Source organism: Nothoprocta perdicaria, unplaced genomic scaffold, assembly GCF_003342845.1.
Source record: "Nothoprocta perdicaria isolate Ctin4 unplaced genomic scaffold, notPer1 scaffold_347, whole genome shotgun sequence".
Classification (NCBI taxonomy): Eukaryota; Metazoa; Chordata; class Aves; order Tinamiformes; family Tinamidae; genus Nothoprocta; species Nothoprocta perdicaria.
This window is the reverse complement of record NW_020455585.1, coordinates 107105-119693: the sequence shown is the minus strand read 5'-3', so window position 1 is coordinate 119693 and position 12589 is coordinate 107105. Positions and strand designations below refer to the sequence as shown.

Here is a 12589-nt window from a genome sequence, read left to right as displayed (position 1 = left end):
TTCTCATTGCTTAATGATGGACAAATGTTGATGGAGAGAGAGTCTTTGCCAGAGAAAGTGTGTGTTACTTTGAGCCTTGCTTCACTGTTGTGAAGACTCCTTAAGACTCTACTTTTCTTATCCATGGCTCAATAAAATCTGTGTTTTTTCTTCTTTTCCACCTCYATTTTGATGCTGCATATCCAAAGTCTCCATCCATGGCTACCAAAGGCCCTTGCTCCACTGCTCTGTTTTAGTTTGGATGTGTTATGTATCCAAGGTTGGGATACAGTAGGATGAATGAGTGTGCAGTGTGGAGGCTGAGGACTAAGCTAGGCATGAGGTAGAACTAGCCTTGCACGGCTCCAAATATTTGAATAGCTGATAGAGCAAATTTAAAATGCTCTTGAGGAACCTGTTTATTTAATGTCTGCCTGGCATTTAAAAGATGGGCATTTCTTCTTCAAATGATTTTTAAAAAAATCTGGTGGTACCTCCTTGAGCTAAACTTCTCTTTCTTCTTCAGTACATCCCCTGAATAAACAGGGATTAACCTGCATATTTTTTGTGTTTTTCTTTTTTAATTAATGACTGATTTAGAGGTTTGAGAGACAGTTCTTTTCAAAATACTGCCAAGGGCATTAAAAGTGGTTATTTTACCCCCTCTTTGCTCAGATAACCTTAACCATCAACTGCAATCATTCTGTCACTTTGCAGGGCGTGCTTTTGTCCCCAGTTCCAGAGCTAAGGGATTCTGCCAAACTTCACGACTCGTCTTACATTGAGGACTGCACTTTTCAGCAGCTTGGGACTTTCATTCATGCACTGAGAGATCCTGTCCACAACAGAGTGACTTTGGTAGGTGTTCTGCTGTAAGGCTGAGTCATTACTTTGTTATCAAAGCAAAATTGACTTAATTCGTGAAGGCGACGTGTGTGATAGTGACATATTGTTGACAGCTCCTGAGCCACAGTGAAATATCACACCTGCATTGGGGCCTCCACTTTTTTTTCTCTGCAGAGTACCCTAGAATTCATTTAATTGACTCACTGAAGTGATTCAGTTCAAGAACCATTGTAAGTGTTTCAGAGCGTTAGCATCCAGAGTTGCAAGTCTTTCGTGGAGCAAGAGCCAAGTGTTAGGAATAAGCTCACTGTGTAAATGAGTCCCGAGTCAATGGAAAGGAGACCTGTTTTGATTTGAAGACGTATTTTATGATTCAATGCTTACCTTTCTTTTCCTTTTTTTTAGGAACTCAGCAATAACACAATGGTTCGGATTACAATTCCTGAAATTGCCACTTCAGAATTAGGTATGGAGCAGCATCCATCCCATGAAATACATTCCATGATTTTTGAGAGGTCTTTTTTTAATGTCGTATTTTAGTCATTGCTTAGACTGTAATGATTCAATATTTTATATTCCAAGCTCCATTCACTTGCTGTTTAGAACTGCTACTACTTATTTAGGTGTATTGTGCTTTCCTAGTGCTTCACCAGTTGGATTTTCAAAATATCCTGTGTTCTTTAGGTAGCACTGTGTCTTTACACTGTGTTGTATATAATGTATCTTGAGCAAGGTTTGAAATGTCAGTTCAGATAGAGGATGGGTTCACGAATGAACTAAGCTGTGGGATTTTTAAATTGTTTGTTTTGCTTAAATTATATTCTCTATGTAGGTATAAGGTGTAGGTGAAAGAAGAGCAACACTAAGAAAAATAAGTGTGTCCTTTTGTGGGATGAATTAGAAGGACTGTGCTCAGCTTGAACTAAATAAGCAGCTGATATAGTTTGTGCTGTAGCTTGTCTTAAAAAGAGTTTCCAGAAAGCTGGATGTAGGTCCAAAAACTGCCGAGATTTCCAACACTGATGGGAAGAGTCATACTTGGAAGTAAAATGGAAAACACWCTTTTTTTTTCCTTTTTCCAATCAGTGAAAAGATGTCTGCAAGGGCTCAAATCTATCCTGCCCAAGGAGGTAGCTGTCCAGATGCTTGTCAAGTGGTACAATGCTTATAATGCTCCAGGAGGACCAAGTTATCACTCGGAATGGAATTTATTTGTAACTTGTCTCATGAATATGATGGGTTACAATACAGAAAGATTGGCTTGGACACGAAATGTAAGCAATCTCCTCRGTTTTATTTTTTTTAGTTTGTTATTGACCTTACGTTAATACTGCYAACAATTATTCAAGTTTCATAATGTTTAGAAAAACATTCAAAGTCAGAAATAGTATGTTATCTTTGTTAAATAACAAGATGCCACGGAATCAGTTCCATGTTTTTAGATTTCAGGTATATAATTTAAGCTATATTTGTCATTAAAAATATATTTATTTTGTGCTTACCACCAACTGTCTTGGTCTAATAAAAATGAATGATGAAGATTTTATTCTATTTAATTACTGAGAGCATAACATTAAAAGTTTGATTTTAATCCTTATTCAGCTTAATTGATTGGAAGTGCAGGTCCCACTTCAGGTTGCTGTTTTCCAAAGAGGGTTTCCTGTATTGTTTTTGGATTACAGCTTTTAAAGCTCTGTTTTTGTCACTGCTTTATTGAATGTACATGCAGTTTTCTGTGGGTGAATTTCCTGCTAGCAAATGTTTGCAGTAGTTGCAGAAAATAAACAGCATAGATAACGTAGATAGCAATGAAAACAATTAAAATATGCCTAAATTTTTACTAGCAGTAGCTTATCCACAGTATTTCTTCCAGCTTAGTAAATAGCAGATGTTAGACAACTATGAAACCTGTGCACCATACATTAGCCTAATTAAGTGTGAATGGAAAAATGTAAYTGTATGTAAGTTTTGCATAAAGGCAGAATATAAAAATATTAATGCAGTGACATGTAATGCTTGGTGTGAATTCACATGTTATGATTGTTGTTGATTCAGGTACACAACCGTGCAGATTCAAGGATTGAGTTGTTTTTGGTCTTTTGTTTCTTGCAGCTTGATTTTGAGGGATCACTCTCGCCAGTTATTGCTCCGAAGAAGGCTAGGCCCTCAGAAACAGGATCAGATGAGGTAAGCAATATTTGCTTTATAAATACGCATCTGCTTTTTGTTTAATAAAATAACCAAACCAGAGGAAGTGTCGTCTGAGTGGCACRTTTTATCTGAGGTCATCTGACATTACAAGCCTTTGGAGGAAGAAAAGTGAGGTTGCCCTCTGCCGTGGTTAGTATCGTGTGACCTTTCTTGTCAGGACCTTAATTTCAGAGGAGTAAGTTGCTCTGAGGAATGAGTCTAATGTGAATTACCCAGCAACTCCAGATGGTCTCCTTGACAATGTCAAATCTCTCCTGGATGCTTAATCCCTTTAAAATAAAGTTGGCTCACTCTCCTKACTGCTTGGCACCTTTAGCACACGAGGAGCATCAGATTACAGACCTCACTGAGTGCATTGATTCTTACAGGATTTAGTGGAGTGTTCCACACTGATTTATGGGTTTTGCATCGAGGAGAAAAGCCTAGAATKATCCCAAGGTATCTTACCCAAGAGACTTACAAGCTAAAGGACTCGATCATGCAGTTATTTTTTTGTGGATGGGTAGTTCACTGAGCCTGTGAGGTTACAGATCACTCTCTGCATGAAACATAGGTCAGGATCTCCTCCTCTTCTAAAAGTGCTTCAGAGTTATCTYGCTGGCAGTTAATGCTTACCATGAAACCTGTGCCTCCTCTTCCTCTTTGGTCTAGGACTGGGAATATCTCTTGAAYTCGGATTATCATAGGAATTTTGAGTCTCATCCTGTAGCCAAAGCGTTGCGACTGGAACCTCTGGAAATTCCACCTCCAAAGGATGACTTWACACAGAGCCTTAGCTTGGATTCCTCAACCCTCCTTTTCACCCACATTCCRGCTATTTTCTTTGTTCTGCATCTAATATATGAGGAGCTTAAATTGAACAGTCTAATGGGAGAAGGAATTCGCTCACTTGTTGTTCTTCTGGTTCAGCTGGCCAGGTACGTCTGACAAAACACAGAAAATTCACATCGTCTCTTGATGATGGAGGTCTAGTGTTTTTACGGAGGTYTTGTGGATTATCTTCAGAGTGGAACTGTCTTTCCATGTGTTTGAAGAAAATGAATATTCAGAAACTTCCATACTTAGTGATGTTTGCTGTAGCAAATCCCTTATACAGCTCTTACTGCTTCCCATAGTCAGCGTTGATGGACAAATGTTAGTTCTTGGTAGATGGCTCTCATCTCTGACTGCCACAAGAGGAGGAGACTGCAGAAAAGTGCACTAAACTTTCTAGACCAGAGTGTGGAGAGCCCTCTGCAAATAAAACTGGAATTAATTTAGACATTCTTGGTTTCCAGTGTCTGCATTTAATGATTTCACACATTTTTTGATCTGTAGCTCTCTAACGAGATTTAAAATACCTACAGCTCATCATCTAGCAGTGTTCTGGTAAGATCTGGGTCATAACAAGAAACTGGGATATTTTTGTGGTGTTAGGCTTGGGCAAGCTGGAGGGRTACACTGACAGCTGTGGTGATGCTGAGGCCCAGTATACAGCTTATAGCTATTGAGAAGTGAAATGAAATATTGAGACCCAGGACAGCTTGTTCTGTGGGTATTAGCACACCAAGCTAATAACTGGAGAGAGTTGCCCTCGGGGGAAAAAATAAAAATACAAATTAGTTACTTAGGAAAGGAGCAGTGCCCATAAGCACCCTCTTAGATAAGCATGTCTGAACCTCACTCCACATATATAGGTTGTATGGAAGTGTTACGTACACATAAAGAAAAGTCACAGAAATGCACATATGGGGTTTTTTTGATCTTCTCATATGATTTATATCTGTTTCATTCTAGAGACTTAAAACTTGAAGCTTATATAGATTATTACTACCGAGACTATCCAGCCCTTGTGAAGGCTTCCACACAGACTTGCATGATTGATCAAGGTGAGRTTAAGCCTATGTAAAGCTAAGAACAACTGATAATGGTCTAAAGGTGTTTGCTGGTAACCATTCTCTTTAAAGCTGGTCAGGACTGAATCCCCAGTTGCCCAAAGTGCAGTCCCACTGTTGAGATTCCCTTGCTGCTTTGTTTTTAACAGCCTCTTACTGGAAAACTGTTGTGATTGCACAGTCATGGGTTGGTGCCTTCAGTTCAGTGCATCACGGGGACCCTTGAGAACAGGACCCGGGTGGGAATGATGATTCCCCCTTGGGTTGGCTTAAACATCAGCAGAGAGCTGGGCAAAAACCTGGAAACAAGTTGCATCTCTCCTGTGCACAAGTATCTCCAGGCCAGCAGGCTCTCAGCTCGTGTTTGATGAGAGCTAAATGGGAGCTAAAAGGAAACAACCCCTAAAGCTAAAATAAGGGCATTTTGTAGAATTTTCCTGTGCATCTGTTTACTGACTTGCCAGCTGAAAGCCACTTGTTGGTAAAAGACAAATTGCTGCCTCTCCTGACCAAAAGAAATGATCTCATAGGTTTGGTCAGCCTTTCCTGCCTGCATTTGTGGACAGATGATACAGATCATRGTCACAGTGTCCTCTCACTTGAGCAATTGAATGTTGTTACAGGACTGTTCCACTGAGGTTTTGAGAAGTACTAATTATGCATATTTCTCTTGACTGTGGGCTGAGATGTTTGTTCTCGAAAGGCAGAGAGATGTTTCATGCTTTCATTATGGTCCATTTATAAACCTCTATCTAACAGGAGGGAGGGGAGAGAGATCTGTAATCTTTTGAGGAAACACTGTATTTTTGTTTAAGTTAAAGAAATTCGGTAGGCCTCGCTTTGGGAATAGTTGAAAAGTTTTGTGCATTTGCCATGAGCTCAGTGTCATTACTGTTCATATGATTAAGTCCAAACAGGTTTCATGCACCATCCCTCATTTTTCTCTGCTGAGCCTCCAAGTATCTTTCAGTGGCTGAGTTCCTGTCTGAAGGGAGAAGGAGTGCAGCCTTATCCTTACTTACCAGGGGTCTGTGAAAGGAGCAAACTGGTAGTACTGGTAAGTAACTTGGCAAAGGGCTTACTGTTTGCTGCTGACACAGTGGCACCAATGCTACCAGGAGTTGACCCTCCATGCTTTTAATTTCCTGCAAGTGAAGTGTCCTCAGAGAGCAAAGTCAAATAACAAAGGGCTTAATTATCCTGTGTGGAGAAGGGGGACATGCTGAGGCAGATTAGTAGCTGTATTGGAGCAGTCCTGAGCCTGTGATTAAATAATATCCCTAAAGGATGTGACTTTGGCCATACTGTTTGGACACCTGAGCACACAGTCTCTGAATGTTGCTGCTCCACATGAATAAACCTTGCCCATCTGCATGAAATTCTCTGGAGTAGCTCTGTAGTACAAGGAATTGGGGGTGCCAGCCTCTCTACAATGGGAATAACGTGTTTAGCAAAGAGAAATCTCTTAGTTATCGATATTACTTCAGGGTGTGGATGGGTTTTAGCAGGTGGGAGGAGGTATTTGAGGTTGGGAAGGAGAGCTGGCAAGTGCTGGTGAGTGAGGCCTACGCTTCACTGCTTATGTTTTTTTTTGTGGTTTGCAGCAATGACATGTGCAAAGTAATACTGTAACTCAGAGCTAACAGTATTTTGTGAGTGAGAATTTCCCAGCTTTTTTTTTTTTTGAGCATGTACCAATAGAAGCATTTAATTGCATGAGTGTCAATGCTGATAGTATTTTCTGGCCAGTCTTGCTTCCTTATTCACAAAAGATATGTGGAGAAGACTTGCCAGTGCAGGATTTGAAGCAGAAATGTTGGGACTGACCTGCCTGAGKAGGACAAACAGGCCAGAGAGACTCTGCTGTGACCCACGGGTCCAGGACTGGTTGTTGGTCTGTATGGCCAGGAGCCAAATCTGTCCCCTGCTTGAAAGTGTGGAGTGCTGAAGCAGCAGCACAGAAATTCCTTCATGAAATTAAAAGATTGTCATTCTATTCTTTCTTTTTGCCTTTGGCATGCCAGCTTGTTTGGCAGGATCAAAAAGCAAACATGGTGACAGCTAACTTTGACTTTGTTCGATAGCTAGATGAAGTGAACCCCGTTTTGAATGGGAAAAGCCACCATGAAGTAGCTGACATTAAAAATGTGGAGGGACTGTATATGAAAAATGCATTTGTAGAAAATGGGTGTATGTTTTAACAAGAAGAATTCAAAGGAATGTGGGAAACGAAGCAGAAATCACTGGGAACATGTTTTCAGAGTGCATGTGTTTGTATATAAATATGTGTATTTTTTCTTTGAAACAATCATCGGGGAAAACTTGTTGAATTATTTCAAGATTTATTTTGACGAATGTACGGACAGAAATCTAAAGCAGAAGAGTTTCATTTACTTGCTTCTGTTATTTTTAATCTGCATTTACTAATTATGTTTTTACATTTTTTTATAATAGACCTACTGTCCCACTACTTAAGTTGCTATAAAGTGTCTTTTGGGTTTGATAAGCAATACCGTGTTATCTGCAGACTAAATAACTTCGTATCATGATGTTTCTTTCCTATTCAGAGCGTGGCTCTGTACATACTTGGTGATGAGAGAGCTGTCTCTAATGAAGCCTCACATTATTTGTACAAAATTACATCAGGTAATAATGCACATGGTGCCCTTGCAATAACTGTCAGTGTCTTGTGTGTGTGTGTATTTTATATGCTGTCATTTGGCTTGGAGAACATGGGACTAACAGCCTTATTTGTCTATCCTAGGACAACGAAAACAGCAAATGGAGCAGGATGACAGTCGGTATGTTTTTAATGCTGTTCCATTATCATTTTATACTTTTATGACTCTCTGCTGAGTTTCTGATGAGTTTTTATCAACTTCTTCTTTATTCTCCGTTATTTTACAGGTGTAGTTTCCGACAGAACACATCTGCTTCTAACCTGGCTGAAAAGTTGGTTATTTGGATGACTAATGTCGGTAAGAGCAGCTTTTTCAATGCATGAATGGCAGCAACCATAGATAATAGCCTTGTGCTTGCAGAATCTGACATACATTTTGCCTCGTTTTGATCGTTAGAAGTTTTTCTTCTTTCCTCCCCAATTTTAAGGTTTCACCTTGAGGGATCTGGAGTCTCTGCCCTTCGGTGTGGCCCTTCCTATCAGGGATGCAATCTATTATTGCCGAGAGCAGCCTGCCTCAGACTGGCCAGAAGCAGTTTGTCTCTTGATCGGCCGCCAGGATCTGTCCAAACAAGCGTGTGAAGGGAACCTGCAGAAGGGTAAATCTGTGAGTATGGCACTACATGGATTTCCTGTCACTGGGTACTGGGCAGAGCGCTCCAGCTGTGTAAAAACTTCCCCACCATCTGCAGATGTTCACGGGTGGAGGTTGCAACGTACAGAAGGTGCAGGATTCAAGAGACAGAGCAGGTCTAGGCCCCTGTGAGCGTTTCGGTGTAAAAGAGCATCCAGCACAGAAGAGTAGCTGCCCATAKTATCACTAAGATTATTGATGTAAACTAGATTTCAGGTTTCATTGAAGAGTGGTGCTCAAAAGTCTTGCTTGTGGAGTAATGCCTGTGTAAGTCCTCTCCTGCAGAACAGCTCCATTTTTGAGAAGTATTAAAGAGGTTTTGGTGCTCCACACAGAGACTGCCATCAAACAGGTGATGGTTCAGCAAAGGAAAGCGGGTGTTTGACAGTCTGGTACCCTTATGAGTTGGCATGGCCAGGATTTCTCTCTGGAAGAACTGATATGCTTTATGAGTACTTGGTTTTCATACTTCTTGAAAAGGATTTAGTTCTTTGTATCCCAAAGTAAAGAGAGAAAAGCTTTCTCTCCTTAGAAAGAAAAGATGTTTTAGGTTGTTTTCCCTTAAACCTTCTCTTCTGAGAGTGGGAATGTGGCATCTCCTCTCAGTTGGGTGTTTTTTGTCACTAATGGTGTGGTCAGCCAAAGCTCTACTTGGAAGCTGGCTAGTGGCATGTGTAAAACTCTGCTCCTGTTAGGCAGATTGTCTGCAGTTTTTTCAGAAGTGATGAAGAAGAGACTTGCATCCTCACGTACATCTTGGTCAAGGTCATTAAAATGCTATCTTAGCTTTGCCAAGTTTGTGATTTTAAAATTTGCCTTGTGTTTTTTTTTTTCTTTTAACAAGGCCTTCATGACTAACTACCTCTTAAAAAAGTTACTTTTTAAAAAATAGTTTGTAAGGAATGTAAACAAGCTACTTGTACAAATCTCCTTTGGCACCATTCATGAAACATCCAATTTGTTTTCAGTGGGGGGACTTTCTGCCTTCGTGTAACAGTGCTAACTGTTAAACAATGAGAAATCCAATTTCCCCACTTACTTTAGAACAATGCCTCAAATATGTGTTACCTTAAAAGGATAAAGTGATCTTCAAATGCCAAATTGTTTGTCATTTCTCAGTGGGGCAGGGTGGAGTTTCCTGTTTCAGAAYGGCCGCTGGCTACGTGGGTGGTGCAGTTATGTATTGAGATTTAGTGCATATTTATCATAAAAAAAAAATTGGGTTTCTTTCATCAGATGTTAATTTACTTGCATTCCYGGTATCAGTTACCAGTGAGGCTTGGGAAGACCCTGTGTTGTGGCTAGCCTGTTTGATTTTGTATATGTCAGCCTGCCAAAACTCTGAGGAGAAAAACATTCTGGGGAAAAATAATCAGTTTATAGGCTTTGCTATGCTTTTGTTCCTAGATTAATCGTAGTATTTATTTCCATGACAACAGAGAAAAAGTGGAATGGAGAAGGAAGAGGAATGTGCTGGTCCACCTTAGGGTCGATGTCCAGGTTGTTTGGTCAGGCAATAAGAAAATTCTACATTCAGCCAGAGAGCTAATTTCTGTAGAATTTTTACAAATTAATTGAAGTTCAGCTTCAAATAGAGTGACGGATGAGTTTGGAGCAAGTACAGCAGAGGCAGATTGCAGCCAACTCTGTTGCATCCTGACCAGTCCCAACCTTGTCATTCTTGCTAGTCCTGCCCCTTGCTAGTGAGATGCAGGTGAGACAGAGACCTAAACCGGGATTTTATACATGAAATTGGAGAGAAATCTTTTAGCAGTCARAGATAATTATGTAGGCAAGGAAGGAAAGTCGTTTCCTTCTATAGCTATGAAGCAAGAGCTAGTTTAGAAAGAACAAGATTTCTGAACTCACCTCTTCAAGCTCCTACTTTTCAGTCCTTGCCCAAGAACCTTTGCACCTTCTCTGGAATGTCATCTCCTCCTGCTTTGATAGTGATGTGTCCCGTTCAGCTGTGCAAAGACAGTTGATTCAAATGTTGAGGAACATTGGTATGAAAGCATGAAATCCATTCCATTTTCAGCTGAACTTCAGTGTAGGGAACTGCTGAGYGCTTTGCAGTTGTGCTGCAAGTATTTGCTGCCTCTCTGATGCTTSCTGTGTGTACTTCTGGAAATGATGCCTTTTTTCTTTTCCTTTCAGTCTGTGGGCCAAGTGCTGACCTCTGATACTCCCTCTGGAACCGAATCGGAAGAGGATGAGGATGGCATGAACGACATGAATGAAGAGGTGATGTCGCTCATATGGAGCGAGGATTTGAGAGTACAGGAAGTCCGAAGACTCCTGCAAAGTGCCCGTCCTGTGCGTGTCAATGTCGTGCAGATGCCTGAAGCTAGTGACCATGAATACATAGAAGAAAAAGAAAACCGGTAAAAAATCCTCCTCAGATCTAGAATTATTTTTTCATAAGTTTTTTTTTTTTTTTTTTTCCCCAGGTAAAAAATGTATATTTTTGGTGGCTAAAAGCAAAGTATGCCTGCCAAACAGCAGGATGTGTTCTAGGATGTTCTAGATCCTAGAACAGGATCCTAAATCCTCTATCTAGATCCTAAACAGTAGGATCTATTCTATTAATGTTCTAACTGAACATTAGAGTGCAAGCAGTCAGAGAAGAGGGTTGGATTTTGGAGTGAAGGTCTTTGAGGTTCAGCGGACATCAGAACTGATCTGTAGCGAGCTGAAGTGCTCTCAGGATTCAAGTTGCATATGGGAAAAACTGTTAGTCCAAACTCCAAACAGCGTGTTGAGATCAATTGCAATAAAAGAGCAGGTTGCAGCATTTTTTTTTTGCCATCTAAAAAGCAGGTTCAGCATAAGCAGGAGCTACTCTGGAGGAAGACAGTGCAGAGAGAGTGTCATAGCCACAGCATGGGCTTGTTTGTCAGGTAACAGTTAATCCGTGTGTGATATGGACTCTACATACTACAAGCACCCTCCATACCTACTCTGGGTGACGTGTCAACTGATCCTGATTCTTTTCCTCAAACCCTGGTTTGAATAATGTCATTTATTACAGACATTTGTGCCTTCCCTCCATCCTCTGATGGCCAGGACTCTCTTCGGCCCCTTTGCCTGCTGCCCTCTGGTGTCATAACCAACTGCTGCCCAACACCTTTTTACCCCCACCCCTCATATACTTCCTCATTCATGTCCCTTTAACTCAGTTTAATTCCATTGGCACCCAGTTCTTCATAGGTAAAAGATACAGGGAAATACTGTTAATAGAAGATAGCACATAGCATTCCCAAGATGAGACATGCAGCAGTTCACTGAGTCTTGACATGCTGCCAGGCTCTCYGTCCAGTCATCTTTATGTATTGAATATATAAATACACACATATACACATAGTATATATGTTTTACAGTCAATTCTGCCCAGTTATATTGCTGAGTGAGGTGAAATGAAGTAGTTTCAGGCCAGAGAAGTAGTAATTCATTTAGTAAACTCAGTTAGTAAGCTTGGCACAGGCTGTTTAGCGTGAATGTATGTGGTCTAATGTTCATTGAGCTTTTTCTTTTGGGAGTCTTAAAAGCATCTTCTGAACGAAACCTAATTTTTCAGAAGAGTGTTAACATGCAAAACCCTCTGCAGAAATTGGAAGCTGAGGGAACACAGTGGGTTATTGTCTGACCTAACAAGCTGAGTAATCTAACAAGTCTAGAAAGTGTTTCCAGAGTCAATTGTAGAGAATTGTGGTCGACATTCCTGGAAGCATGTTAATTCTGTACACAGGTTATTACTAAATGTGCTCACTAGTCATAGCAAGATTGCATATGCATATTGCATATGACAGTCTGCTTTGTTTTGCTTTTTGCTTTCATCTCATCTCTGCTATGGCTGTTAAGTTGTCCAGAGTGTATTTACTTAYCTCATTTTAAGAAAAACAATAGCATTTTGGAGCTTTCCTCTATCAGCTACAGCATACCCTTGAGGTTAACTTTTTAAGCACTGAAGATATAGGTTCACAAGTTGAGCCTACTAAAGAGGTGAAATTAATGTGTTGTCTCTGAGTTAGGAGAGTGACTCTCTCCGGTGCCTGTTTTTTAAGTTCATTCTGTATTGCAGTATTTGCCCATATTAAGAACTAGTTTGTTTTGGTTTCTTCTCCCCACAGGTTGTTACAGCTGTGCCAGCGAACGATGGCCCTTCCCGTCGGGCGAGGAATGTTTACCTTGTTCTCCTACCATCCTGTCCCAACAGAGCAACTGCCCATCCCCAAACTGAATCTAACTGGTACGGTGCTCAGCATTTTCCTCGGGGTTTGCTTCGTTGAAGCTGCAAGATTTGCCTGTTGGTAATGCATCTGCTTTGCTGGATATGTAATGCCCTTCTCAAAGCGTTCTTTGCTA

General features: G+C 40.6%; 1 protein-coding gene across 3 annotated transcripts in view; it reads left to right on the top strand.

Annotated features, from left to right (window-relative positions):
• ANAPC1 (anaphase promoting complex subunit 1) overlaps positions 1 to 12589 on the top strand; it is a 38687-nt gene that overhangs the window by 10161 nt on the left and 15937 nt on the right. For 2 of the 3 annotated variants that reach the window (XM_026044019.1, XM_026044017.1), the window contains exons 14-26: positions 697 to 837; positions 1231 to 1291; positions 1912 to 2099; positions 2938 to 3012; positions 3688 to 3953; positions 4813 to 4904; positions 5819 to 5967; positions 7478 to 7556; positions 7675 to 7711; positions 7818 to 7888; positions 8019 to 8197; positions 10382 to 10608; positions 12355 to 12473. In XM_026044019.1, the coding sequence (XP_025899804.1) occupies positions 697 to 837; positions 1231 to 1291; positions 1912 to 2099; positions 2938 to 3012; positions 3688 to 3953; positions 4813 to 4904; positions 5819 to 5967; positions 7478 to 7556; positions 7675 to 7711; positions 7818 to 7888; positions 8019 to 8197; positions 10382 to 10608; positions 12355 to 12473 (1684 nt within the window). The remainder of the gene's footprint in view (positions 1 to 696; positions 838 to 1230; positions 1292 to 1911; positions 2100 to 2937; positions 3013 to 3687; positions 3954 to 4812; positions 4905 to 5818; positions 5968 to 7477; positions 7557 to 7674; positions 7712 to 7817; positions 7889 to 8018; positions 8198 to 10381; positions 10609 to 12354; positions 12474 to 12589) is intronic. The other variant, XM_026044018.1, reaches the window with a different exon arrangement.